Source organism: Camarhynchus parvulus, chromosome 20, assembly GCF_901933205.1.
Source record: "Camarhynchus parvulus chromosome 20, STF_HiC, whole genome shotgun sequence".
NCBI lineage: Eukaryota > Metazoa > Chordata > Aves > Passeriformes > Thraupidae > Camarhynchus > Camarhynchus parvulus.
The window spans coordinates 13,682,448-13,709,582 of record NC_044590.1 but is presented as its reverse complement, the minus strand read 5'-3'; the positions used below and the strand labels follow the sequence as shown (position 1 = coordinate 13,709,582).

The 27,135-nt window shown below is 54.3% G+C and overlaps 2 protein-coding genes across 10 annotated transcripts in view; both read right to left on the bottom strand.

The window, feature by feature from the left end:
* Positions 1–6,235: 6,235 nt before the first annotated feature.
* AAR2 (AAR2 splicing factor) lies at positions 6,236–12,377 on the bottom strand. The gene is made up of 3 exons (XM_030963293.1): positions 11,605–12,377; positions 9,934–10,163; positions 6,236–6,981 (listed from the first exon to the last, which is right to left on the bottom strand). Exons 1-3 carry the CDS (start codon positions 12,350–12,352, stop codon positions 6,814–6,816), a joined length of 1,146 nt encoding a protein of 381 aa, XP_030819153.1. The 5' UTR covers positions 12,353–12,377; the 3' UTR covers positions 6,236–6,813.
* A 1,338-nt stretch (positions 12,378–13,715) lies between these two features.
* EPB41L1 (erythrocyte membrane protein band 4.1 like 1) overlaps positions 13,716–27,135 on the bottom strand; it is a 62,882-nt gene continuing 49,462 nt past the window's right edge. For 4 of the 9 annotated variants that reach the window (XM_030963232.1, XM_030963236.1, XM_030963233.1 and 1 more), the window contains 8 exons: positions 23,160–23,558; positions 21,719–21,811; positions 21,239–21,325; positions 20,989–21,051; positions 19,957–20,052; positions 18,658–18,738; positions 17,680–17,796; positions 13,716–16,571 (listed from right to left, as the gene is read on the bottom strand). In XM_030963232.1, the coding sequence (XP_030819092.1) occupies positions 16,563–16,571; positions 17,680–17,796; positions 18,658–18,738; positions 19,957–20,052; positions 20,989–21,051; positions 21,239–21,325; positions 21,719–21,811; positions 23,160–23,558 (945 nt within the window). In that variant the 3' untranslated portion in view covers positions 13,716–16,562. Of the gene's footprint in view, positions 16,572–17,679; positions 17,797–18,240; positions 18,341–18,657; positions 18,739–19,956; positions 20,053–20,988; positions 21,052–21,238; positions 21,326–21,718; positions 21,812–23,159; positions 23,559–27,135 lie in introns of those variants that run through there. The other 5 variants (XM_030963235.1, XM_030963237.1, XM_030963238.1 and 2 more) reach the window with 5 other exon arrangements.

Genomic DNA, 27,135 nt, shown 5'->3' with positions numbered 1-27,135 from the left:
AGGCTGCTCCATCCTCATCCAGCCTGGCCTTGGGCACTGCCAGGGATCCAGGGGCAGCCCCAGCTGCTCTGGGCACCCTGTGCCAGGGCCTGCCCACCCTCACAGGGGAGAATCCCTTCCCAATCTCCCACCTAACCCTGCTCCCTGGCAGTGGGAAGTCATTCCCCCTTGTCCTGTCACTTCATGCCTTTGTTTAAACAAAGATAATTTCATTTTAAAAAAAAAAAAAAAAAAAGAGAAAAAAAATCTTGACAGGATGAAGCAGGTCAGATTCTCAAGGAAATTCCTGTGCCCCAGAGATCCTTTCCCAACAGACATGGCCACCTTTTTGCTTGCTCAAGTGCAGAAAGAATCCCCAGTTCTGTCCAGTCAAAAGAATCAGCTCTTGCTTTGTGCATCATCTGAAACCTCCACAAATCCACATCTGCTGGGAAGGGATGTCTCTTCCAAACCCAGCTTTTTCAATAATATCCATCACATATTCTTTTCCAAACCTCTTCAGCCTCCTGTGTGCCCACAGCTACACCCAGGTTCAGCTTTCCTGGGTGCTCCAGGCTCTTCCTTGCACTTCCAGCTGCTCCCCAGCTGGGGGAGGAATCAGGGATTTTTGAATAAAAAACAAAGACAACTTCCTTTTATTTTATTTATTTCTTTAGAAGCTTGAAGCCTGCTTTTGTATTTACTGTAATGTATAAAAATCACAGCAATCTCTCTATGCTGCCCTCCCCCAAACCTGTGCAGGCACAGCCATCACAGCTGGGGGGAGAAGCAGCTTTTGTATTAAAAATCAACAATTGTGGCTAAACCTGCCCTTGGGGGGAGGGAAAATACTCAAAAATGCTAAAAATCCTTTAGCATAGGACAGAACTACACGTGTTCTGGGGAGCCCCACATGTGCCAGGGGCAACCAGTGCCCCCCAAGCCCAACCTCCAGCCCAGGGGTTTGAGGGGCTCCAACTTCCCACTCTTCACTAACCCTCCTTTACAAACACCAGCTGATTCCCTGAATTATTTCATGGAAGGAGGCATCACCTGTCCAGGCAGACACGTGAGCAAATGGCAGAGGGGCACTGGAGGGGCACTGGCACCTGGCAGGGCAGCCTTGCCTGGCCCTGCAGAGCTGCAGCTCCCTCACCAGGGGAACGTTCCAGGCTGTGCCCTCGGGGCTCTGGGGCTCGGAGGGTTCCCAGCAGTGTGTGACACATTCCCAGCGTGTGCAGGACACAGTGACACATTCCCAGCGTGTGCAGGACACAGGGATGTGCTCACCAATTGTTGTGGTGTTGATGTGAGAGTCCCCAGGGCGAGGGTGAGAGGTGAGAATTGACTCCAAGTTCTCAGAAGGCTGATTTATATTATATTATATTATATTATATTATATTATATTATATTATATTATATTATATTATATTATATTATATTATATTATATTATATTATATTATATTATATTATATTATATTATATTATATTATATTATATTATATTACATTACATTATATTACATTACATTACATTACATTACATTATATTACATTACATTATATTACATTACATTATATTACATTATATTACATTACATTATATTATATCGTATCATATCATATCGTATCATATCATATCATATCAATCATATCATATCATAATTATATTCTAAAACTATACTAAAGAAATATAAAGGAGGCATCAGAAGGCTTAACAAGAATGAATAATAAAAAACTTGTGACTGACCAGAGTCCCAACACAGCTGGACTAGGATTGGTCATTAATTAAAAACAATTCACATGGAACCAATCAAAGATGCACCTGTTGGTGAGCAATCTCCAGAGCACACTCCAAGCAATCAGATAATTATTGCTTACATTTCGTTTCTGAGGCTTCTCAGCTTCTCAGGAGGGAAATCCTGGCGAAGGGATTTTTCAGAAGACACGACAGTGACAGGGGGCACTGCCCGGGATGGAGCCAGGGAAGGGAGCCTCGCTCTGTCCCCTGTCCCCTCCTGCAGGGGCTGTGGCCCAGGGTTTGGTTCCCAGCCCATGGGAGCCGTGGAGCTGCAGTGCCCAGGGGCAGCTGGGGCTCAGCTGCAGGGAAGGTGCCAGCCCTGCAGGATGCGGGGTGTGAAAAGTGCATATCTTATGGCTCTGTGCAGGTATTTACTGGATGTATTTTGCTGTATTGATTAGTAGTGCTGTATTAACATTTTAATAGTATGGTGAATGTAGTTGAAAGGTAACTTTTGTAGTTAAAGTAGGAACTATGTATGTGGGATTTCTTTTTAAGAAAGGAATGAGGTACTTGCGCCAGACAGCAGCCACAGGACACCTGAATCTTTCAGAGAAAGAGAATTTATTGCTCCATTATCAGAAGAAATGAACTTCTTCCTGCCTTGCTCAGACATGAAAACACCGTTTAGGATTCAGAGGAAGAAGCTGATACTGACCAGACAGAATCCTGTGTTTGAATGGAACTTATGCACCATCTATGAGTGTATGAATATGCAACAGGCTGTTGCTTTTAAGTGTTATTCCTCTGTTAACGTGGGTCCTTTTTCGGGCTTATGCTGCCCAGAAAAAGGTACCCGGATTTTATTGTCTCATATTGTCCTAATCCCAATTGTCCAAAATATTTGTTACTCTAATTGTATTACTATTTTAATAACCGTTTTATAACTATTAAACTTTTAGAATTTTACAAACAAGTGCTTGGCGTTTCTCACGCAGGGCATTCCTGGCGCAGCTGCACTGGAGCCCCGGGCAGGGCACCCAGAGCAGCCGCAGGCTTTTCCCCGCCACCCATTGACCCCCATGGGCTCATTTGCATGGAGGCCGCCTCGCAGCTCATTAGCGCTGTCCTAACGAGGCCCCTGCAGTGCAGCATCCCCAGGCCCGATTTGCTGAAGCAAACAAACTCCACAGTTTGTGAAAGTTGTGAAGCTGGAGTGTTTATTACAGTGCTGGACACGTGTGGGAATCGTTCTCCTGAAATGACACGGGTACCTCTGGGAACTCCAGATCCTTTTTTAGCTCCCTCAAACACATATGCATGCAAGTGCACAATAGGTTCATACATATTCATTCTACTGACTTTGTGTGACATTTGCTGCTAATTCTTTATCAGAAAGAATTCCTGGGTCATTTTGCCCTGCTCTCCACAGCAGTCTCGTGTCTGCTCCCCCCTTATTTCTGTCCTTCGGCTGAAGCAGTTTCTCTGAGCCTGGGCTTTTTATAAGCACAGGCAGTCAGACTAAACAGCTGTCTGCAAGCTACAGACTTAGCTCAAAGATGTACATTTCACCTAAATCAAAACAGATTGTTACTCTGGATAATTTCTACTCCGTCTTGCCCAGCCCGGCCGTGCCCCCCTGTCCCCAGGGGCAGCTCGCAGAGCCAGCAGCTCCCTGAGGGCAGCAGGAGCGGCCGTGAAGAGCTGAGCAGGGCAGGAAGGCATGGCCAGAGCCAGCACCCCCTCCTGCAGGAGCAGGGCTGCCCAAGGAGCACTGAGAGTGCCTGCCAGATACCAGCAGCACCAGCAGTAAATGATTTCCCTCTCAGAGAGAGGAATCAAGGAGCTCCACTCCATCTTTTTCCATATTCCAGGAGCTCAGTGCCAGCCAGTCCATCTGCAGCAGCTGGGGCAGGCCCTGCCCAGCTGGCAAAGCACAGCAGATATAAACAGTGCTCCAAACAAAGGTGGTGTGTGTCTAAGAGACCCTGGAAAACCTCTCCCTCCTGGGAGCTGCTGGAGGCACAAATGGATTTCTATTGTGTTATTTCTGAAGAAAAATAAGGGTACAATAACAACAAACACCAGAAAAACCTAATAAAACCTGAAAAAGACTGGAACTGATGCACATTGGACAGAGGCAGGATTGCCACAGCAAAAACTGAACAAAGAACAGAAATTCGACTTACCCTTAAACAGGACAAGAGAAAGCCCCAAGGAAGAATTGCTGGTTCAAAAAAATATTTAACCCTGAGCTAACTTCAGATTCCAAACCACAGCACTGCCAAGCTTTCTGCACCCTCCCACCTGACACCCCACAAACCAGAGCTGCCACAGGGCTGCACAAACCCAGCCTGAGCTGCAGAACCACGGCAGAGATTCCCAGTGGAACCAAGGGCACCAACCCACCCCAAAAGAGACAGAGGTGCCCTGCCTGGCGCCCTGGCAGGGGGCAGGAGGGGGTGGCACCAACAGGGAAGCCACCATTGGAGTAACAATGGCCCTGCATACACAGCTCAAACATTGGCCACATTTCTGATGGACTGGGGTGTTTGCCACACTTTTGGAATTCCCTATTCCCTCACAAGTCAGGCAATTGTTGAAAGGACACGTAACACTCTGAAACACATTCTACATCAACAGAAGCGGGGAGTGACCCAAGCAACACCTCAGATGAGGTTGAGCAAAGCTTTGTAGGTCTTTAATTTTTTTAAGTTCTCCCCAATGAGAGAAATTGTAGGAGCGATGGGGGTAGCACGGTCGGGATGGATGGAGAGCAGAGATCTCTGCAGCCAGGGCTGGAACTTGGGGTTCATTGCAAAGGGCCTGGGTGCAGGGCCCTGCTGGGAGCTGCCAGCCACAGCTCAGAGCAGGCTGAGAGAAGAGAGGGGAGAAAGGATGAGAGGGTGAGAGAGTAAAAGTGTTAGACAGTAAAAGGGGTAAGCGAGCAAAGTTCTCATTACAATACCATAAATCTTCTTCTGTGTTGAATATTCTGATTCTCACTAACCAATCTAGTACAAGATACAAATCCTATAGAATTTCCATACAGCCTATAAGAATCACTACATTACCACACTGTGTTACATTTTAAACCCTAAAAACTCCTCTTTGGGCCCCTTCTGCCAAGCAGTAGGGTCTGCTCCGACCCTTGGGCCTGTCTGCAAGCAGAGGGTGTTGTTCCATCAAAAGGGGATTACCTTCAGCCAGCCACACCATTGTTTTCCAGTTGTTCAGTAACTGAGGGATCTCAAAGCTTGCTTTCATTTCAATCTCACTTATAGTTTCCACATTCTCAAAATCTTTTGCCAGGCAATCATATTTATAACGCTTTCCTGTTTCATCTTCCCCAACAAGAAATTATCCTCACTTTCAAAACATTCAAAAGGTTTATTAAAACCTTATCAAAAATACAACAGCAGACTGAATAGAGACAATATTACAGTGCCAGGAGCAGAGGATCTTTCCCACCATGTGCTCACCCACACAATGGAGGTTTCACCTTTTAACCCTTTAGCTCCTCCCAAAGTTCTGTCCATCGACTCCACCTTCGCTGTCCAGTGCTTGAGATCACTGCCTTAAATCCTGACTGGAGCTCAGGTGCTGCCATAGTGACAAACTGACCCTCTCAAATGTCCCAAACCCAGGGCACCCTTGATAACAACACAAGGGGGGGTAAAACACAACTATAAATCTATAAAACTTAACATGTATACAGGATATTTGCCCTTCAATTGTGAGAGTCACCCATGGCATTGCTCACCTGTCACACCAATAAAAAGGGAGTTGTGCCACTGTGACAGGAGGGCAGCACATTCCTCGTGCCTGGATTTGCAGGTGGGTGAGACAAGCAGCAGCAATCCATGGTGCAGGACAAGCCAGAGGCCCCACACCAGGAAACTGTCCCTGAGACTGAGAACTCTGGTCTGTCCAACACCAGGGAGCCTGTGGAGCAGGGAGAAGGAATGAAGAGCAGTTTGGGGGTTGGATGCTGTCTGGGATTGTAAGATAGGTGTGTGCTCTATTTGCCATCTGTCACTGCTGGGGCAGTTCTCTGCTGTTCATGGGGCAGTTTTCTTTATCTTTCCCACAGCCCATCCTCCCTCCAGGAGATCTCTTCTGTTCACGGGCCATTAATTATTAATTATCTTCTGTCCATGGCCAGTGAGTGTCCCTGCAGGGCAGATCCAATTCCAGCATCCCATGGGGAGGAGCCAAGCATTCCTACCTGGATCCAATCTGAGCCTGGAGCAGCACAGCAGCCTTTGCCCACTGCATTGCCAGAGGAGCAGCTTTCTGCTGCCCTGCATTGCCAGAGGGAGCCCAGGCCCATCTGCAGCAGCCCTGGAGCTGCAGAGGAAAACTCCCCCCTTGTGCAGGATCCCTGCTCCAGCAGCAGCACAGCTGGCACTGCAGGAGGGCTGAGCCCCCATGGGATGGGGCTGTGCCACCCCCTGACACACAGGGGCCAGGGCCTGCTCTCACTCTGTGTTTTGTTTTCTTTTTTTGTACTATTGCATTTGTATTTTTAGTTTTCCTACTAAAGGACTGTTATTCCTATTCCAATATCTTTGCCCTGTGACAATTCAGAGGAAGGGGGTTTATATTTTCCATTTCAGGGGAGGCTCCTGCCTTCCTCAGCAGACACCTGGCTGTTCAAACCAAGGCACACCCCTAAGGCAGAGCTGCTCCCCAAGCAGGGCATGAGCTCCAGCCCAGCAGGAGGGGAGCAGGGATGAGAGGACAGCTGAGTGCAGGAGAGTGTGGCAGTGTCAGGTTTAGGGTTGAACTCCATGATATCCAGAAGGTCTTTTGGAACTTTAATGATTCTGTGACTCTGTTTGTGGCTTGTGTTCTAGGAGGAGACACTGCAGGAGGGCTGGGAAAACCCCAGCGTGTCCAAAGCTGCACTCAAACTCCTCCAACACCTCTGGGCTCCTCACAAAGCTCGGCATCCTCCTGGGTTTCCCACACCTGCTTCTCCAGCAGAAAGAGGATCAGCTTCAGACACAGCCCTCAAGAAGCTGGCAGAGTTGGAGAAGAGAAGGAAGGGACATTTTAGAAGCTGTTTGCTTCTAAGGGGCCCTTTGGCTCAGTCCACCTGCACACCCTCAGGCAGCTCGACCACCACAGGGGCACAGTCATCAGGCTCTGCCTCAAAGTCCCATCTGAATTTCTTTGTCAGGTGAGCCTTGAACTTCTCAGCCTTGTTCCTCAGAGCCTCATCCACAGCAGAGCTGCATGTGCAGGAGAACAGCACCTGAAACAAAGAGCAGAGGTCAGGGAGAGCCTTGCAGGGACATCAGGGAGCACCAGGAGAGAGCCAGGCTGGGATCTACACCCTGGGACTACTGCAGCTTTGGGGGGACCCAGGCAAAGCCCACACCTCTCACCTCACAGCCCAAGCCCATCCTGCTTCACACCACTGAGCCAGCATCACACACATCTGCACTCGGGTGAGAGCCTGGTCTGAGGCAGGAGGGTGTTTGTAACTGAATCTGTACTGTGCAATTCTGAAACAGGCCCAAGGGTGAGCTCAGGAAAACATCCTGACAGAAGGCATTTTAAAAAATTCAAATATGACTAGGCAAACTTCCAGCAAGTGTTCAAAAGGCCAGCAAATACTTGCACCCCTCATTTCCATGGGTAGAGATCTCCCAAAGTATTTTTGTAACAAGGTATTACCAAGACTTCAGGACACAGAGGAAACTTAATGAAAATACCTTGAATGTCAGAAATGAATGGGAGCTCTCTGGAAAAAGCTTGGTTATCCCCAGCACAGCCATCCCCTTGTGCACAGGGTGCTGCAGTGTGGGGGAACCTCTGCCTTCCATCCCCAAACACAAATCTACTGACACGTCACAACCTCGGCCTCTGCTGCACCTCAGGGGGAAGCACCTGTGTGTGATGGACAGGGCACTGAGCCCAGAGCCCAGCCCAGCTCTGCTCCTCCTGAACTTCTGATCCAGAACTAATTGCCATGAAAAGAAATCTCCTCTGGGGAAAGCGCAGCCTCTTATTTACTGGAAGCTGGATAAAGCACTGACAATGAGCAGCAAAGTTCTCTGCTTTGTGGATGAACATTTGCCTTTTTCTTGCTCATTCTACTGGAAAACTGCCTCTTTCTAACAGAATTCTTACACTACATTCTTACATTCTACAACAGAAATGCTTCTGGTAGGGAAAAAATGATTAGAAGATTTTGCTTCCCACTTCTTCTCAATGAACTGCACATTAAATTAGTTATTTCACCAAGCTTTTTTTTGTTTAAGCACTGGTAGGGCTGCAGAGTCACTGGTGGCTGTGCTGTGCTCCTCTTGCCTTGGCTCAAACCCCAAAACTGAAGCTGCTGCTTTCCAGAGCTGATCAGGAGCTGCAGAGACAATGCCCTCCCCACAGCTCTGCCCAGGGCCAGCTGAGGCAGAGAATTCTGCAGTGTGAAGTGGGGTAAGGCAAGGCCCAGAGCTTCCCTGGCTCCACTTGAGGAAATCCCACAGGAGCAGAGCAGTGCAGAACTCAGTGAGGAGGGGCTCAGCTGCAAGGGGAGCGTGGTGACCCTGCCAGGGCTCAGGGGTGATCCTGACACCAGCACAGCTCCTCTGAGGGAGTGAAACACAGACTGAGGGAGCCCAGGGATGGACAAGACTCAGGCAGCCACAAGGGTTTCCCACATTGCCCTCGGCAGGACAGAATGACTGGTGCCATATTCTGGGTACTGCTGGGGACTGACAGCACTGCTCTGAGCATGCTGCAAACACAGCTGGGCTGTCCTGTCATGGGATGGAAAAAATCTACCAACAGAAATAAAATGTAAATTAAAACCTTCCTGAGATTTGTAAGAATCACAACTGAAAAATCTGAAAGCCACTTGATTAAAGCAATGCTTCCCAAAACATTTTACCCAGCAATTAAACCCAAACACCTCCACCTTCCCTAAAAGTACAGCAAGAACTTGGGGTCAACAAGAAGAGGAATGGAACTGCACCTGCAGCAGAGCTTCCTGCTGGGCTGGTTCCCATTGCTCAGCTTTGTCAGTGTGTCTGATTGGGGCTCTTTTTTGTAAATTAAGCCAGTTTGCTGCACTGCCAGCACAGTCACCAGCAGTGAGGTGATGGGGAAGATGAAACAGGAAAGCCTTATAAATATGATTGCCTGGCAAAAGATTTTGAGAATGTGGAAACCATAAGCGAGATTGAAATGAAAGCAAGTTTTGAGATCTCTTAGTTACTGAACAACTGGAAAACAATGGTGTGGCCAGCTGAAGCTAATCCCCTTTTGATGGAACAACACCCTCTGCTTGCAGACAGGCCCAAGGGTCAGAGCAGACCCTACAGCTTGGCAGAAGGGGCCCAAAGAGGAGTTTTTAGGGTGTAAAATGTAGCACAGTATGGTAATGTAATGATTCTGATAGGCTGCTGTGTAAATGCTATAGGATCTGTATTTTGTACTAGATTGGTTAGTGAGAATTAGGATATTCAACACAGAAGATTTGTTGCATTGTAACAGGAACTTCGCTCTCTTTCCCTCTCTCCCTCTCTGGGGCCTGCTCTGAGCTGTGGCTGGCAGCTCCCAGCAGGGCCCTGCCCCCAGGCCCTTTGCAATAAACCCCAAATTCCAGCCCTGGCTGCAGAGATCTCTGCTGTCCGTCTGTCCTGACCGTGCTACCCCCATCGCTCCTACAGTGGGGTAACTGCTTTCACTGGGGCTGAGGCACACACCTGCCCCACCTGTCCCAGCAGAGCCACACCTTTTGCATTTTGGAATAACCATAAATTCCCTCTGGACAAGAACTTGACTGCAGGAAATCCTCAGCTGTGCTAAGCAATGGAAAAGCTTCTTAAACACCATCACTGCCCTTGTCTCAATAAAGCTTTGCTGCAGGTTCCCTGCACACTGAGCAAACCATTCCAAAAATCAGCATCATCAGTCCTTCATGCCAAAGCTTTGTGTGTTGTTTTTTCTTTTGAAGAATGAATGGCACTTTGGAAAAATTAAACAAACAGAAACCACGCCGCAGGTGCCCAGCCTCTCTTGTATCTGCTGAGCTGAATTTCTTGCTGAATAACAGAGGGAAAAAGTCAAAGTAAAGCCTGTGTGCTCAGACAGGCTCCTATCTCCCACACAGCTTAATTCCTTTGGCAGCTCCTCCCCAGATTTGATGATGCCCTCCCTCCCTGCCACTCCATTTCCCAGGGAACAGCCCCACACACACCTGTAAGGTGCTGGTTAAAAAGTTGTCCTGGGAGACAATGTCCACAAAAAAATCTGCTGGGATCTCGTTGAGCTGGTGATAGAGCACGGAAATGAGGTTGATGTAAAGGTCCTGGTACTTCCCCATAGCCTCCTCTGAGCGGCACAGGATGTTCAGGAGCCTCTTCCAGTGCTCAAAGGCATCATACACGTTCCCAATCAGGAAACAGATGAAGGCAAACTGCAACTCAGCTGTGTGGGTTCAGAGAAGGGAAACAAAACAAAACAAAACACATAAGATTAAACAGATATCCTGGGAATGTGTCCTCCACAAAGCTCTGCAAATGGTTTCTAAACTCTGGCTTGGCTTTTGCAAGGGGCATTCACACTTCAAACACTGACCCCGTGCTGCTCTTCAGCTGGAGCAAAGCGAAGCAGGACAGGGCAGGTCACCTGTAACTGTGCTTATCAGGACTCCACGGTCAGCATACAACACCAAAGAACAAGGCAGACCCTGCTGTTATTCTGTGAGTGTTCAACCTGCCTGTGCTGAGTGTCCAGCACCACATGGGACTGCATACAGCACTGTCCTGGAATTCTGGGAGAGGCCAGCAGTGCCTCAGTGAGTGTGTTTGCCTTGTTGAATCAAGAGCCAGGGTTCATCACTCTGGATGCTTGGTATCAGCTGCTTTGCCACCATTCCCTAAGGTAATTTGTTCTCTCTACATCCTGCAGTTGTCTTCGGTCATTTTGAAAAAGAATAAGTTGTATAACGTTGATGTACAAAAAATGGGAGAAGGAACAAACAAAGGCTTATTCCAAACCTGGGTTCCAGCTGGGAGGGCTTCTCCCTCCATCCTGCAACAGAACAAAACCCTGCTCCAGGACCACCACAAAGCCAGCATTTATTTGTACCACAGGTTGCAGAACAGGCTGGGGAGCAGTGGAGCTCTGGGGGTGTGGTGTCCCCACAGCAGGGCTGGCACAGCCCAGGCACGGTCCCTGCAGCAGGAACCAGGCCCACAGCCCTGCCCAACCTGCCAGGAACGAGGGGCTGGGGGTGCCCATCCCCGCTCGGTGCTCCCAGCACTCTGTAAGGTCCTGGGAGGCTCCTCAAGAGTTTCCCTGAACAGGTAAGGTGTCAGACACCAGGGCCACCTCTGACAGCTGCTTTTGACTTCAGCTGGGGCAATGTGGGCTGTAGCACCATGTTGCCACACCAGAGTCACAGAACAGAATGACAGAACATCCTGAGTCAGGAGGGACCCAGCAAGGATCACCCAGCCCAGCCCCATCCCTGCCCAGACCCCCCACCAACCCCACCGTGTCCATCCCTGGCAGTGCTGTCCAAATCCTCCCGGAGCTCTGGCAGCCTCGGGGCCGTGCCCATTCCCTGGGGAGCCTGGGCAGTGCCAGCACCCTCTGGGGAAGAGCCTTTTCCTAATATCCAACCTAAATTTTCCCTGACAGCTCCAGCCATTCCCTCGGGTGCTCTCCCTGGTCACACAGAAGGCAGATCACAGCTGCCCCTGGGGAGGAGCCGCAGCTCCGGCCTCAGCCTCCTCCAGGCCATCGGAACAGCCCCTATGCCTGCTAAAAACTCCACGAACTCCTGTCCCGCACCGAAGAGGCGCCTCGGTGCAGCACAGGCTGCACCCCGAGCACAAAACGCCATTTCCCGGGCGGGGCTCACCGAGCAGGCCCAGGGGCTGGCCGGGGTAGCGCTGCTCCATCACCCGCTGCAGGGCGTAGCTCAGGTCCATGCTGTGCCGGGTGATCTCCTCGGGGGTGGCCCCGTCGGGGAAGGCCTGCCGGGGCAGCTCGGAGAAGCGGATCTGGGTGCCGGCCTGCGGCCGCATGCGGGGCAGCCGGGCCAGGCCCTCGGCGTAGCTGCGGCACTCGGCGCCCAGCGGCGGCCGGCACTGCCCGGCGCGGTCCCGCGTGTGCCGCCCCGCCGCCTCGGGCAGTACCTCGGCGAAGGCGCAGATCAGGCCGCTCTCGGGCTGCAGCTCCTCGGCCGCCGCCTCGCTGATGAAGTTGCTCAGCGACACCCACTTCTTCAGCGTCTCGTAGGGGTAGGGCCCCAGGAAGGGGTCCAGCTCCCGCAGGCTGTCCCGCAGCGCCTCGCCCTGCTCGGGCGGCTCGGGCCGCACGGCCTCGCCCGCGGGGTCCCAGCGCAGCACCCGCACCTCGCGGCGCCGCAGGCTGAGGAAGCGGCCGGAGCGCGGCCCCGCGTCCCGCCCGCCGCCGCCGGCCGCGCTGCAGTGCACGAAGTGCAGCCCCGGCGGCACCATCTTCACGCCGCGGAACCGCGGCCCCACGGCCCACGCGCTGTAGTCGATGCCGAACTCGGTGCCCTCGGGCACGTCCAGCACCACCACGGCCGCGCCCTCGAAGAAAAGCTGCCGGGCCAGCTCGGGGTCCGAGCGCAGGGCCGCCATGGCACCGAGCACCGAGCGGCCCGGATATCCGGGCCCGGCGGTTCCGGGCACCGCGGCGGCGGGAGGAGCCTCCGCCCGCCCGGCCCCGGCACCGCTCCCGGGCGGGGCTGGGCTGCGCTGCGGCGGTGCCCGGGGGACAGCGGGGAGTGCCCTCCGATCGCCCCGGCTCGGTCCCTGCTCCGCTCCCTGTCCCCTCCGCCCATCCCCGGCTCGGTCCCTGTCCCCACCACCCATCCCCGGCTCGGTCCCTGTCCCCACCGCCCATCCCCGGCCCCGGCCCGGCGCTGCTCCCCTCTGCCTCTCCGTGGCTGGCGGCTGCTCCCCGCTGACCCGCTGTCCCCAAAGCCGGTCCGCAGACCCCCCAGCTGCCTCCTGCCATTCCCCTGGGCCCCCGCGCTTCCAGCCCCCAGCGGGACAGACGGACAAGAGCCGTGCCTGGGACTGGTGGACCGAGAGGCCCCTCGGGACGGACACACGGGGACCCTCACTGTGACACACGGACCCTAAGAAGGACAGACACTGTCCCAGCACCACGTCCGCCCTCCCAGGACCGCAGACAGGCTCGGGGTCCCCAGAGAGGGGCAGTTCCCAGCCCTCCCCGCATCCCGAGCATTCTCACAAGCGCCTTTGCTGCCCCGCGCTGTGACCCACGCTCAGCACCCGCCACGAAGCCGCTCCCGGCTCCGGCAGCCGCAGTTCCCGACCTGGCAACGTCTTCATCTGCCCTTGGTGTGCTGAGAGCCCACCTGAGAACTGCACCAGCTCTGGGCTCTGCAGCTCTGGACGGGTGGGGAGATGTCGGAGTCCGGAGGTGGCCGTGGAGATGCTCCGAGGGCTGGAGCCCTCTGCTCTGGGACAGGCTGGGAGAACTGGGGGTGCTCACCTGGACAGGAGAAGGCTCCAGGGAGAGCTCAGAGCCCTGGCAGAGCCTAAAGGGGCTCCTGGAGAGCTGCAGAGGGACTGGGAACATGGGATGGAGGGACAGGACCCAGGGAATGGCTCCCACTGCCAGGGCAGGGATGGATGGGATATTGGGAATTGGGAATTGTTCCCTGGCAGGGTGGGCAGGCCCTGGCACAGGGTGCCCAGAGCAGCTGGGGCTGCCCCTACATCCCTGGCAGTGCCCAAGGCCAGGCTGGATGGGGCATCCTGGTCTAGCCAAAGGTGTCCCTGGTTATGGCAGGGGATGGAACAGGATGAGGTTTATATTCCCTTCCAGCCCAAGCCACTCTGGGGTTCTGTGATTTCTACGATCTTCTCTTTAGACAAAGCCTGGTATTTCCATGTGCAGTGCTCCCGTTGCAAGGTTCACCCTTCCCTTCTCCGTCCTATCAGTAGGAAAGAGTCCTCTGAGGCCCCTGGGTGATTTAGCATCAAACACATTTATTTCACTTTTATTGAATACAAGAACAGTGAGCACACACGCATACACCACCGAGCACTGAAAAGGAGTATGACCAAAGGGGGAGAGGGAGAACAAGGGAAGAGAAAAGGAGAGTTAGTGAAGGAACAACAGAGCGTTGCAGTTGGTTGGTAAGGTGCTTCTCAAATAAAAATAAATATTATTATTATTATTATTATTGTTACTGTTATTATTACTCATGCAATCGCAGGCCAGGTTCAGAATGAATTTGTGGGATTGGGTAAAAACAGGCACTCATGTCTCCCACCCCTTTCCACAGAAAAGGCCCCTGGAAGAAAACAAGCAGTGGCCAGCTATCTGAAACAGTGTGGTGATGGGCAGGCTGGGGCTGAGCAGCAGTAAGCCACACCTCGCCAGGAGAACAAGCAGTGAGCTTTTTTTCTTTCATTTTTTTCTTTTTTTTAAGAAAAAAAAAAAAAGATTTTGACAGTGCCACGCATGAACACGCTGCGGGAGCCAGGGGCTGCTCACTGCAAACAGAACTCACGGCAGCCCAAGCACAGGGAGCCTCACTTGGTAAAGCTGCTCAATCCCAGGGCAGCCTTTGCTTCCCAGGCTGGGCACCACGCTGAAAGCAACTCTGCAGGCTCACAGCAGCCTCGGGTGGGCTGTGGAGGTGCCCCAGCCAGGTGGGCTCCCCCAGCCCTGAACTGTGCCATGGCGAACACCCTCCACCACCCTGGCAGTGCCACTGCTGGGCACGGCTGGCTTGGGTGCATTGGGAAAACAAATGAGACAAAAGGAGCCTCTTTGCAGCTGCCCTAAGTGCTGTGAGGCTGGGGCTGTGCTCTCTGGAGGTGCGTGGCTGGCAGCTGGGCATGGGCACTGGCACTGGCAGCCCCTGTGCTCTTGCCTTCCACGCCTCTCTGCCAGGAGAACAGGCTCACTGGGGAGCAGCTGCCAGCGAGCAGCAGCTCCCTGCTGGGCAGTGCAGGGGGGAGCAGGGGCTGCCCACGGCATCCTCAAGGCTCAGGAGCTCCTGCTCGGGCATCCTGCAAGCCCTGGCAGGGCCTGGCAGAGCACACCCGCTCCTGGGCACAGCCTGTGTCAGGGGTGGGAGACTAAAGGCAAAATGGTGCAGAATCATGGGCCCTTCGGTTTCTGCAGGAGCTAGAGACAATTCCAAGAAGGAAACCCATTTCTTTCTTTTCCTTTCTGGTTTTGGTTGGGAGCCTACCTGAACTGCCTGGTTCACAGTGTACGGGGCCCTGGGCTTGGCCCACGGTCCCCTTCCAAAGGCAGCCCTGGAGGAGCCTCGGCTGAAGGCTGAGCTGGGAGCAGCTCCTCTGACACCTCTGGGGCTCTCCCATCCAGCCTGGGACGCTGGGGACACTGCAGGGATGGGCACAGCACGCTCCCTGCACTGCCCATCCCTAGGCAGACCGGGGAGCACTGCCACGGCCCTGCCAGTGCTGTCCCCAGCCCTTTGCCATCACACCCCTGGCCGTGGGGGAGGCAGGGCACAAACAGCCCCTCTGCCTTTGACCCTACCACAAAACTCAAGTACCTCCATTATTGGGATCCAGAAACAAAGCAAACCCACCCCACCCAGGGGCAGGCTCCTGCAGGGGAGCCCCGAGCCCTGCGGCTCCCACCTCGCTCCCAGCTGAGCCCGTGGCTCTGGGGCTGGGAGCCCATCCTGCCCGGGGCTGCTGGAGCTGGAGCCTTCCCTGCCCCTCCAGGTGACGCTGCCCCTCCAAACCTCACCACCACACACTGCACATCACCAGCAGGACACTCCTGTCCCTGTCCCTCTCCCCTTCCCCCCCAGCCAGCAGCAGCCAAAACCTTTCCCATTCCTTCCTGCAGGACTCAGAGTCCCACGGGTGATCTAAGAGTCTCCAAGTACACCAACCACAGTCAATCCAAGAGTTAACCTTTAAAAATGTTGGCATCGTCTGTACCAGCACTGTTGAATTATTTCAGCATTGTTCCCTCCCTCCCCCTCTGTTATATAGAATAATATACAGAACTGAAATGCACATCCATATGAAACCCCACAGGCTGCTCATTAGAGATGAGAAACCATGTACATATCATTTGCTTTGTTTGAAATGAAACCCATTCCTAAATACCTTCAGAGAACAAGAGGTTGGACAAGTGCACAGAGAAGATAAGGAAGGGAAGGGGAAGAGTTAACAGAAACCCCAAAAAAATGCAAAAAACCAGCATGGAATGAGGAGAAGGGCGAAACGACACTTGTGAATTGGAAAATAACTCTAAGGTCATAACTTGAATGTTTTTCTCTCTTCTTTCCAGAGGTGGGGAATGGTTTTGCTTCTGCTTGTGTTTTTTTACTTCAGTTTGCTTACTTGCTTTGTTGCAAAGCAGTTTTCCTTTCCATTCAGTGTGCAACAAATGAACTCATGATTGTGTGTCCTTTCATGTAACATGCAAGATGGTGGCTGATTGTATTGTTACCAAGATTATTGTTATTATTATGACTTTTAAAATCTGATTTGATCACCAATCCAGGAAATTCTTCAATTTATCTGCAGAGGGTTGGCTTTGTTTGTTGGTGGTGTTGTTTGCTATTCGTTTCCAGCATATAGCAGCAGTGCAAGGATGCATTTTGTTTCCTGTTATATATATATATATATATATATATATGTATGTATGTATATATATATATAATATATTTGCTATTCCTTTTTTAAAAATTTCTGTCTCTTGCCATGAACATTGCAGCCAGGATGTCTATGTCTTGCTGATAAATCCAGCATGAAGGCTCCTTCTCCCCTGTTCTCCAGGTTGGAATACAGATGTTGGCTTCCAGGAACATGTTGGTCAAGATTCCTGTGCAAGGCAGATGGAAAGGACCAAGTCATGGAGTGCCAGTCCATGGAGGCGCCTCTTTGGATGAGGGCACTGGATAGAAACCTTGCAAACACTCGGGGCCACAGTTTGCATTTAATTAGCAGGAGCTCTGGTAATTAGCAGGAATTCAGGCACTGGGCTGGTGTTGGTGCATGAAGGACATGAGGGGAGCTGTCACTCCCTCACTTTAAGCCATTCAACTAAAACTGGGTGGATCCTTTGGGATGCAGGAATGTTTGTACTGTGGGACAGGGCGAGGCAGCTCCACCAGCCTCTCATGGCCTCCCCAGCTGCAGTGCTGGTCACTTCTCCAGGCTTAAAAGCTGCCAATCAGAACCTTCATATGATAAAGAAATGGAAAATCCCAGTTCCAAGGAGCCTCTCCAAAGGCACCTGCAGCCTGGCTCGGCCAGAGCCCCCAGAACTGTTCCCTCTCCTCTCCAGCTCTGTCCCCACTGCTCCCACACAGGGCTCTGGTGGCTGTGCCAGCCCAGAGGAGCTGCATCTCCTGGCTGACAGGGGGAATGGGGTCAAAGAGGGGGTTCAGGGTGGGGCAGGACTCCCCAAGCCCTAGAGAAGTGTCTGGGACTGTGACAGCTTTGGGGTGCCTGCAGGGAGGTGCAAACCTTGTGTGCTGCTGCCTACACCTGTGTGTGTATAAAAACTAAACCTGGGCATCTGAGTGGGACTGAAAGCCTGTGCAGTTTTTGTAAAGAAAATATAATTTCTGCCAACATTGTTCTGATACTTTGGCTTTGCATAACCTGTAGCCAAGTGCCTCAGCCTACCCAAAAACCTGAGATCCCCTCATTCCCTTCCCACCCCAGGGGATGAGCAGGTCTCCTTTCCTTTTTACATCAAATGAGCCTCTTTACATCAAATACAGGCCTCTGAGCCCTGTGCTGAGCAGGACAGCAGGGTGGCATCCACAGCATTGCTTTCAGTGGCATGGTAGTGGCTTCCTGACCACAACCAGGTGGCTGAGCCCAGAGCCACCATGCCACCATCTGTGGGGACCAGAGACTGTGACCTGTGACACCACCATTACCAGCAGGTGTAAATCACACCTGGCAGCTTCTCCACCTACCTGAGGTTTCTTGTCCCTTTCCTCTGGAGAGGGCTCTGTTTCTCTGTACACCACAGCTTTGGTTACCAGCATGTCAGGGTGCTGGAGTTTTGCCTCTTTGATTGCTAAAGCCAGTGCCTGGAAAGCAGAAGGGTGAGAGAGAGCATTTATCCTCCCTCTCCTGCAATCAGGCGCCGTGACTGCAGCCAGAAAGCAGCTGAGCAGCATTCCAAGGAGCAGAGTGGGATTCCAGGAGGATAGGAATGCAGGGTTCAGAGCTGAACCCACAGCAGTCTGGCAGAAGAGGCTGAAGCCCAGCATGGGAATCCAGCATGATTGGGAATTCATCCATGACTCAGAGCCCCCACGAGCTGCCTTTCTCTGCTGTTTTTCTGTACAGATGTGCTACTGAAACCTGGGCAGAGGAAAACACTAGAAAAATCTACAGGAATTATCAAATTCATTATTATAATTCTAAAAATTATTTCAGAGCCTTTTAATTACTTTATCTCTTTATTTTTTTTCTTAAGTAACAAATCCCTGTGAGGGCACAGGAAAGTGACCTTGTGGACCTAAACACTTGTGTCAGTCTTTGTTATTTCATCCCAAAAGTGTGTCACTTTTTGTCCTCTGACACTGAGGCACCGTCACCTGGAGAGGCTCAATCTGTAGTGAGATTGTGCTGGAAGAGAGAGGTGACCTGGGTCACTTTGGAGTATTTCAACAGGGAAAGGACACCTAGAAATGTGTTTATGAGCACAAAAAAGTGATGCCATCACTCTGTTCTGCACTGGGATGTGGCCTTTGCCATGGCTTCATGGTGGGAGATGGCCTGAGGGTCACTGCACCCATGGGAACCCGCCCTGCTGGACAGGTCTGGGGCCTCGGTGGTCAGTTTTTGGCCAAAAGCAGTAAACAGGTTCAGCCAGAAGCAGAAACATGCAGTGCTGCATCCAGGGACAGCCAGAAGTGGGCAAAGGCAGAGCATCCTGCTCCTACCTGGTCCTGGTCCACATCTTCATCCCCCGTGATGATGATGCGCTTCTCTATCCGGGTCTCGGAGAACCCTCCTTTCACAGTCTGCGTGGGGACAAGGAGAGCTCTCACCCCTGCCCCAGCAGCCAGCTCCAGGCAGGGGAGGGAACTCTGCCACAGGAGCAGGAACAGCACCAGCATCCCCTCAGAACTGCCCTGTAATCCAGCAGAGCTCCCACTGCCCCTGGCTCAGGGAAAAGGGAGGCACACAGCAGCCCCAGGGGAAGGAGAAGGGCTGGGGCAGGTGCCAAGCACGCTCCTGCAGCTCAGCTCCCTCACAGAACTGCTGCTGTCTTTATAGAATCACTGAGGTTGGCACAGCTCTCTGAGATCACCAAGCCCAACTGCTCCCCCAGCACTGCCAAAGCCACCACAGGTTCCACAGCTACACATCTCTGAAACCCCTCCAGAGATGGGACTCCACCACTGTCAGACTGTTTTATGAAAAATCCTTTCCTTAGGATTTTTCCTCCTGAGAAGCTGAGAGGCCTCAGGAACAAAATGTAAACAATGGTTATCTGCTGCTGTGGAATGCAACAGGTGGATCTGTGATTGGTCTCATGTGGTTGTTTCTAATTAATGGCCAATCACAGTCAGCTGGCTTGGACTCTGTCCGAGACAGAAGCTTTTTCTATCATTCTTTGCTATTCTATTCTTAGCTAGCCTTCTGATGAAATCCTTTCTTCTATTCTTTTAGTATAGTTTTAATGTAATATATATCATAAAATAATAAATCAAGCCTTCTGAAACATGGAGTCAGATCCTCATCTCTTCCCCCAACCTGACCACTGTGAACATGGTCACATACCACTGCCCTGGGCAGCCTGTGCCAGTGCCTGGCCACCCTTTCTGTGAGGAAATTTTCCCTTTAATCCAATCTAAACCTCCCCTGGTACAACTTGAGGCCATTTCCTCCCACCCTGTCCCTTGTTCCCTGGAAGAAAAGCATGTATTTAATTTGGGGATGCAATGGCCATGGGTGAGACTCTGCTGCAGCCTCGTCTCCTTCACTTCCCACCCCTGGCCTGCCCCTGGCTGAATGCTCACCCCTGGCTGTGCCTGCCTGCTGTGGTCACACCTGGCTGGATGGCACAGGCAGCACCCAGGGCACAGAGCACTCTGTGGGATTGCCATTCCATGGGACAGCACACAGCTCTTGGCTTGTTGGAAGGAGAGGGGCCCTTTCTGCTGTACCTAGCACAACATAAATCCACCCATCTCCTAATTCCAGTGGCCTTCAGGAAGCCCTGGAGCTGCTCTCACCTTGGTGACGTGGGTGGTGGTGGAGGTGGAGAGTGTTTCTGCAGTGGCACTGAATATGCTGGTGAGCACCTCCTTGCCAGCGGAGCCGTCCGAGATCTGCGGGACACGAGCAGTGGGACACAGTGGTCAGGAGACATCCTGGAGTGTGGTCTGGGGACATCCCAGAGCCTTCTGCTCCTGGGGAGCCCCAGCCCAGCCCCCAGCCAGCCAGGACCTCCTTCTGGGGTGTACCCCCTCAGCCCAGCATGGGAGGGGAGAGCACAGCAGGGGAAAAAGGCAATGAGTTGTGCTTCCAACTGCACCAAGGGCTTGGGTGGGGCAGGGAGACGTTTCCACAGGTATCCAGTCCCACAGCAGCTGCAGTGGGCAGAGGGTCTCATGGCTGCTTTTGGCTCTTCCCTGCCCACCCTCAAGGCCACTGTAGCATGGAGTTCTCAGGCTGCCTCTGCCTCTGTCCATCCCACTTTGCATGCTAAGGGCTGGGAAGGAAGGCTGGGAAGGATGCACTGGTAGCCCAGCCCCAGGGCTGCTCTCCCTGCAGCACAAAGGGATGAGCCTGGTGCAGCACCCGGTGTTTGGCCAGGCTGGACTCCATCAAAACGAAGGGGTGCAGTAAGAAATCCCTTTCCAGAGGAAGGGCTGTGTTGGGCAGGATGGTTGGTGGTCACCACCTCCACTGGGAGTCAGGAGACTTTGTGGGGGCCCTTGGGTGACCCCGCAGGACACCCAGAGCTAAATGCATCTCAGCCCAATGCACCAGGGACTGGGGTATTTTTGGGAATTGTCCTCCTCAGGCAGATGCTCAAGGTATGGATCTGGCATAGGAAGAAGCCCACAGGTTGGGGCCTCCTGACTTCTTCCTCCCCAACCTTCAGGAGCATCCTTCTTCCCTTCCCAGTACCAACACATCAGCTGGGTGCCAGTGCTGGGAACACAGCAGGGGGCCCAGTGGGACCGATCCCACCCACTTCCAGCCCCACAGGGTTGCCTTCCCCAGCTTGGCCTTGCTGGTGGCACCAGGTCCCCCCTCACCGGTGACAGGGAGCGAAGGTCTGTGGTGGGAGCGGCCCCTTTGCCAGCCTTGGTGCCGTGGTCCTGAAAGAAGAGCAGATGGCACGTTGGCTCATGTTGGCATGGGGCAAATGTGGCAGGTGCCACCCTCCAAAGACACCCCCAGTGGGGCAGGGTCCCCCCAGCACAGGTGGCCCCGGTCACTCCCACAGGGGCAGAGGGACCGCAGGGGACAGTGGCTGCCCCTCCCTCGAGGGCCAGCCCCGCTTACTGAGGTCACCAGCGCTGTCTCTGTGGTGCCAGCCTGGGCAGTGCTGGTGGTGGTGATGTCCCTGCTGCCCGGGGTGCCTCCGTCCACCTGCCAGGGCAAAGGAAACCAGGTGAGCCTGGAGGTGCCACCAGGGAGCGGGTGACACTTGCAGGGACAATGTGGCCATATCCTGTTGCCAGAGGAAGCCAGGGAGGGCAATGAAGCTACAGCCAGTTGGTGGCTGTCACCCACTAGAGATGTTCCTGTGTGCCAGCACTGCCCAGCAGCATGGCAGGTGGGGCCAGGGACACTCAGACAATATCCCTGGCTGGGCTTTAGCTTGTGTTTTTTGAGGACTTCACCATGCCAAGGGTGAGCAGAGGCCCCCAACCACCCCACAAAGCCACTGCCCTCCCAGCGCTGCTGCCAGGGACAGGCTTGGGTGGGCTGAGGCTTTGGGGAGCCTCAGGGCTCAGGCTCTCTGGGGAGCCACCGTGTCACCTGGGCCATGGCTGTGGTGCTGACCCGATGGGGAGCGGAGCCTTCTGCTTCGGGCTTCTTCACAGTCACAGCGTCTGCTTTTGGCGCTGAGGGCTGCAGGAGGAACAGCAGAGAGTCAGCAGAGCCCGGGGCACCATGCCAACAGCCCTGAGTGCTCTGTCCATGGCATGGTGTGGAAAGAGATGGCCTTTAAGGTCCCTTCCAGCCCAGCCACTCTAACTCTGTGCTCCTTGTGCAGCAGCCCCTGGCAAAGCATCCCTGCCCCGCTCCTTTGCAGGTGCCACACACACGATGTTCTGTGAGTGTCACATTGAGTCCTACCTGGGCAAACAGCAGGGCTGGGCTGCTGCCCTGGGCAGACAGGCACCACCCACAGTGCCCTGTGACCCACACACCCCAAATCAGCCCTGCTGCTCTGTCCCTGGGATTTTTTTGGATAGATTTATATATACCATGGATAAGGACAAACTGCTCTTCAAAAGCCAAGTGAGAGCCACCAAGCCAGTTTCATGCCTGTGCTGCAGCCATTTTGTGATCTGTACCAGCTCCTGGTGGCTCTGGGTACACCCAAGGTGTCAGAGCCTCAGGGGAATGGACACAGGCTGGCAGCACTGCCCTGCTGCAGGAAACTGGAGCTGCCCAGGGCTCCTGCATGGGGGATGCTTCACCAGTGCTCAGTATTCTTGAGCCAACAGCCCTGGAGTGGATCCCCCACAGCCACACACCAGGGTTTCCAGGATGGCTCAGAGACAGCTCCCTCTAATTCTGCAGCTCCTTCCTGGCTTTAGGTCTGGACTAATCTCAGCAGCTCTGGCCAGCACTGGGGACTTACCTGCAGGGCTGGAGGCTGCCCTAGGTGGGTTGGTCAGAGATGGCCCTGCCCAGCACAGAGACAAGGCCACACGGAGCTGGGGCTGGTTCTGCTGTTCCATCCCCATGAATGCACTCAGCCCCACACACATGCACATGCAATTTTGTTAGCCCTGCTATGACCCCTCCCAGCACAGAGTGACCCTCCATGAGCTCCAGGGCGGTTCCACGAGGCCAATCCCTCCCAGCCCCAGCATGACCAGAGAGGTTAGTGGGCAGCACAGGGCTCTGCACTACACAGACTGGTCACTGAATTCATGCAGGACACGAGGACAGCTCCCATGGTTAGTGCCACGTGCCCTCCCTGCAGCGCACATGCTGCTGTGGGCTGTGCTGGGACAGCCACATGCAGGGACACAGGTGGCAGTGACTTCTCCTGGTTAGCAGATGCACCAAGCACGTGACAGAGCCATGCAACACAGACACAGCGTGCACTGGGCAGGAACGGGGGTGGCAGCCAGCATGCTCCCCAAAACCAGCCAGGAGCACAACGCGCCAGGCAACGCGGGCACGAGGGACACAGAGGCACGATGGCACCGGGCCGGTCTCAGTGAATGGTGTCCCTGTGTACCTCTGGCTGGGAGACATCTGGGCTGGGCTGGGAGACCTTATCCCTGCCTTTGACATCCTCTTCCAGTCCAGGAACTACTTTGTCAGTGTGCTGGAAGGAGACCAGGCCTTCGTCTTCTGTTTCGCTCTTGTCCTTGTCCAGCTCGGGCAGGCTGCGGGAGATGTCCTCGAAGGCTGTGCCGTGGAAGTCCCCGATGACGGTGAAGTCCACCTCCGCCTCCAGGCTGGAGGTTGAGCTGACGGTGATGCTGGAGCACTTGCGCTCGATGGCCAGGTGGTTGTCCTTCAGGAAGACCGAGTCCTTCTCCTGGTCGGGCTCCTCGTCGCCGGTGTCGCTCTCGGGGGCCCTGTGCCGGGGCGGTTTCACCCTCTCCTCGGGGCCCTCCCTCGCCCCCGCTCTCTGAAGGAGACACAATCGTGGAGAGACGGGGCCGTGAGCACCGCGGGGCAGCGCCAGCGCGGACACGGCAGCAGCACGAGGAGGAGGAGGAGGAGAGGAGGAGGAGGAGGAAGGCTGCAGCAAACATCACAGAGTAGAGTCAAACACAACTCAAGCATGGAGACCGAAACCTTTCTGACAGCAGTGGCTTTGCTGCGGGAGAGAAGGCGACTCCATTGGATTGTGCCAAAAGTTTGTTGGCAATGAATCATCTCAAAAAGGCTCGGTCAGACAAAAAAAAAGCTCGGCCAGCTTGGAGGCACTTCAGTGCACCGGTGGAAGCAGATGGATGCAAAACAATGGGTCTGACAGGAGACATTCAGAAAGAGCTCAGACGAAGGGCTATCGGATGTCAGTGACTCAAAAAAAAAACAACAAACAAGGGAAAGAAAGAGAGAAGAGTTTGAAAGGAAAGGGCCCATCAGCCAGGCACGGTGAGGGAGAAGCAAAGGAGGGTGCCAATTCCACTGAAGAGGAATGAGCCAATTCCACTGAGCATCCTGTGAAGCATCACCCTGGGGGGAGGTCCAGCCCAACAGCTGCCCCGGGGTGAGTCTGCCCCACTGACACCACCTGCCCCTCCAGAGGCCTCAGGTGAGTCTCAGGGTGACCTGGTCAGTGTAATTGACAGCACGGCCAGAGCCAAGGGATGACCTCCCGCCATCCACTCTTCTCCAGACACGGACATACCTCTCAACTCTGCCATCGGAGGGGACGTGTCCCATTGCCACACTTTGCCATGAAGCCATGGGAAATCTACACCCAGTTGTCTCTTCGGAACAGCTCTAAGCTCACCGATGCCATAGGAAACCCCACCTCCTGGCCTCTGCTCCAGGCGTTATGGCCAGGGCCATCCCCCACGGCCGGGCGTGCCGGCACACCCCTCCCTCGGCACTGTGGGAGGTTGAGAGGTATGGGCGAAACACAGGGTGTCCAGCAGCACCGGGGAACACGCTGCAGACACGTGTGGGGGGTGTGTCTGACCAATACATACAGAGAGCCCTGCAAGGGGAGCGGAGGGGCAGCACAGCCCTGGCCGCGGGGCGAGCGCTCACACTGCCGGGAGAAGCACTTAGCAAAACAGCACTGAGACCTGCGAGACCACTGGAACAGCAGCCTTTACATTCTCTTCTTTCAGGCTGGATTTTACTGATGGGTCACATAAATCCTTCTCTTCCCCACTTGGTTGCTGAGATTTGCTCTGGATTAGAGAAAAGGGTTAGTCGGAAGGAAATGAACTCTGCAGGAGCTGCTGTAGCGCTCACCAGAGCGAGGGAAGCTGCTCCCTCAGCCAGCCACCAGCTTGCTGAAGGCAGGGCAGGGTGGCAGCTAAGCAAGAAGGGGTAATCAACCAACGTAGGAAATGCAGGGGTGAAGCTGGAAGCGTGGGCACGCCGCACTGGGGCCGCGTGTCCGTGACAGTCCCAGCTCCTCCAGCCACCCCCCGGCGCCCTCTCCTGCTCCCGGCCACGGAGCTCGGGTGCCCCTCCTGGGTTCAGCATTCTCCGGGGAGCCAAAATGTTGGGGGGGCGCAAAACAAAAGCTGATGAACCGACTGGGCAGCGGCTGCGCATGCAGCCAGTGAAGCCTGACCACACACACAGACAGAGAGGACAGGGATGCAAAGCGCCTGCTGCCAGTCAATGGATGTGTGAGGAGCCACTGGACACGGGCAGAGCCACAGAACATGCGCACGAATGGCCCGTCCGGACGGCTCGGTGCAGTTACCACGGCCTCGGCCAGGGTGAGCTCACAGCCGGAGTCGGGCGAGGCCAGGTCGGCACTGTCTTCGTGCTGGGGCTCAGCAGAGACTCCTTCCTTCAGGGAGTGAGGCTGGGAGGTGCCTCCTGAGCCGGCCCCTTGCCCGAGGGCCAAGGAGCCCACACTGGACACAGGTCCCACTGCAGAGGGTGAGGCGAGGCTGGTGCTCAAAGGCAGATCCTGTGCCAGATTTGCCTTCCCCGTGGCTGTCACCAATGTCTCAGCTTCAGGCACGTGCTCCTGTCCCTCCTGGGCCGCCCTTCGCTCCGCTTCGCCTTGCTCAAACATCTTGATCTTGGAGGCCACGGAAGTTTCCCTGTAGCTCTTGCTGTCCTCATGGCTTCCTGGGGCCACGGCAGCATCCCCGTGCTCCTGGGCCACAGCTCCTGCCAGCCCAGCCACGCACACCGACACCCCAGGCTCTGCTGGATGTGTCTCACCACCTGATTGCCCTGTCCTGCCTTCATTCACCAGGACAGAGAGCTGGGATGCCTCGCTTCCTTGGCACAATCCTGCTGCAGGGGGCTGGAAGGGTGGGACATCAGCAGCTGCTCTTGGGGGAGAGTCATGGTGTGGTGACTGCCCCAGAGCCAGGTCATTGTCCCTGGTGCTTTCTGGGACTGTCCAGCTCCCACCCTGCAGATCTTGTCCAACACTGAACTCTGAGTCCTGCTGTGGCTCTTGGGCTTTGGGATCTGCAGTGTGGAGGGGCAAGTCCCTCAGGATTGTCTCAGTCTGGTACTCTGCTTCTTCTCCCTTGGGGGGCACCTCAGCCATGCCAAGGCTTTTGTCATGGGACAATTCTTCCATCCCAGAGCCTTCATCTCTGGTTGGCTTCCCTGAACCTGAGCCCTGGAAGAGCTCTTTGATCATGGGCTTCTCTTCCTGCACTGGCTCTTCAGTGGCAGACATGTTGCTCTGTGCTGTGCCCATGTCCTGGGCCACCTCCCTGGCAGCCAAGTCTCTAACCTGGATCGACTCTGCTGCAGTGTCTGTGTTTTGGGGTGGTTCTCCTGTAACAGGACTTTTCACCTCATGGGGTTTCCATGAGGCAAATCCCACATTTTGGGATTGCTCTTCAGCTTCAGGATTAGTGCCCATGGGTAGTGCCACCTCCATGGAGGGGCTCACATGCTCGGGCATGGCCACCTCTCTGGCAGGGCTGGTGCCCAGGGACAGGTCTGTGCCCTGAGGCTCCGTACCTGGAGATGGCTCCACAGGGACTGGGCTGGGTTTCTGGGGAAGGGGTGGAGGGACAGGAGCACTGGGTTTGTCCCCCTCCAGCCCTGTGGTGTGAGTGTGGCCCTGCCAAGACCCAGCTGATGATGGAGGTGACTTGGGCTCTATCTCTTCCATCTGAAGAACCACTCTGGTACTTTCCTCCCTGTCGCTGTCTGCTCCAACCCTTCCTGAGAGCCCCTCCAGTGCTGGGCACATGTCTGGGGACTGTGCTGGGCTCCCTCTGTGCTCCTCAGCCCTGGGGCCATCCCCTGCCAGGCCACATGGCTTCAAGCCTCCCACCAAGCTCTGCAGCTCCATCTCCTCTGGTCCCACCTCCTGGGAACACAGCAGGGCTTCACCTCCCATGGGTGCTCCTCCAGGCACCCCAGCACCAGCTGCTTTCTCTGGCTGCAGGGACAGCTCTTCCCACCCTGAGAGGGGATGTCCCTCCAGGCTGGTCCCATCACAGCTCATCCCAGGTGGCTCTGGTGCTCCAGTGGGTTTTTCAGACACTGTCCTGTGCTGGTGACTTGCTGAGGAGAGGGCTTGGAGCCCT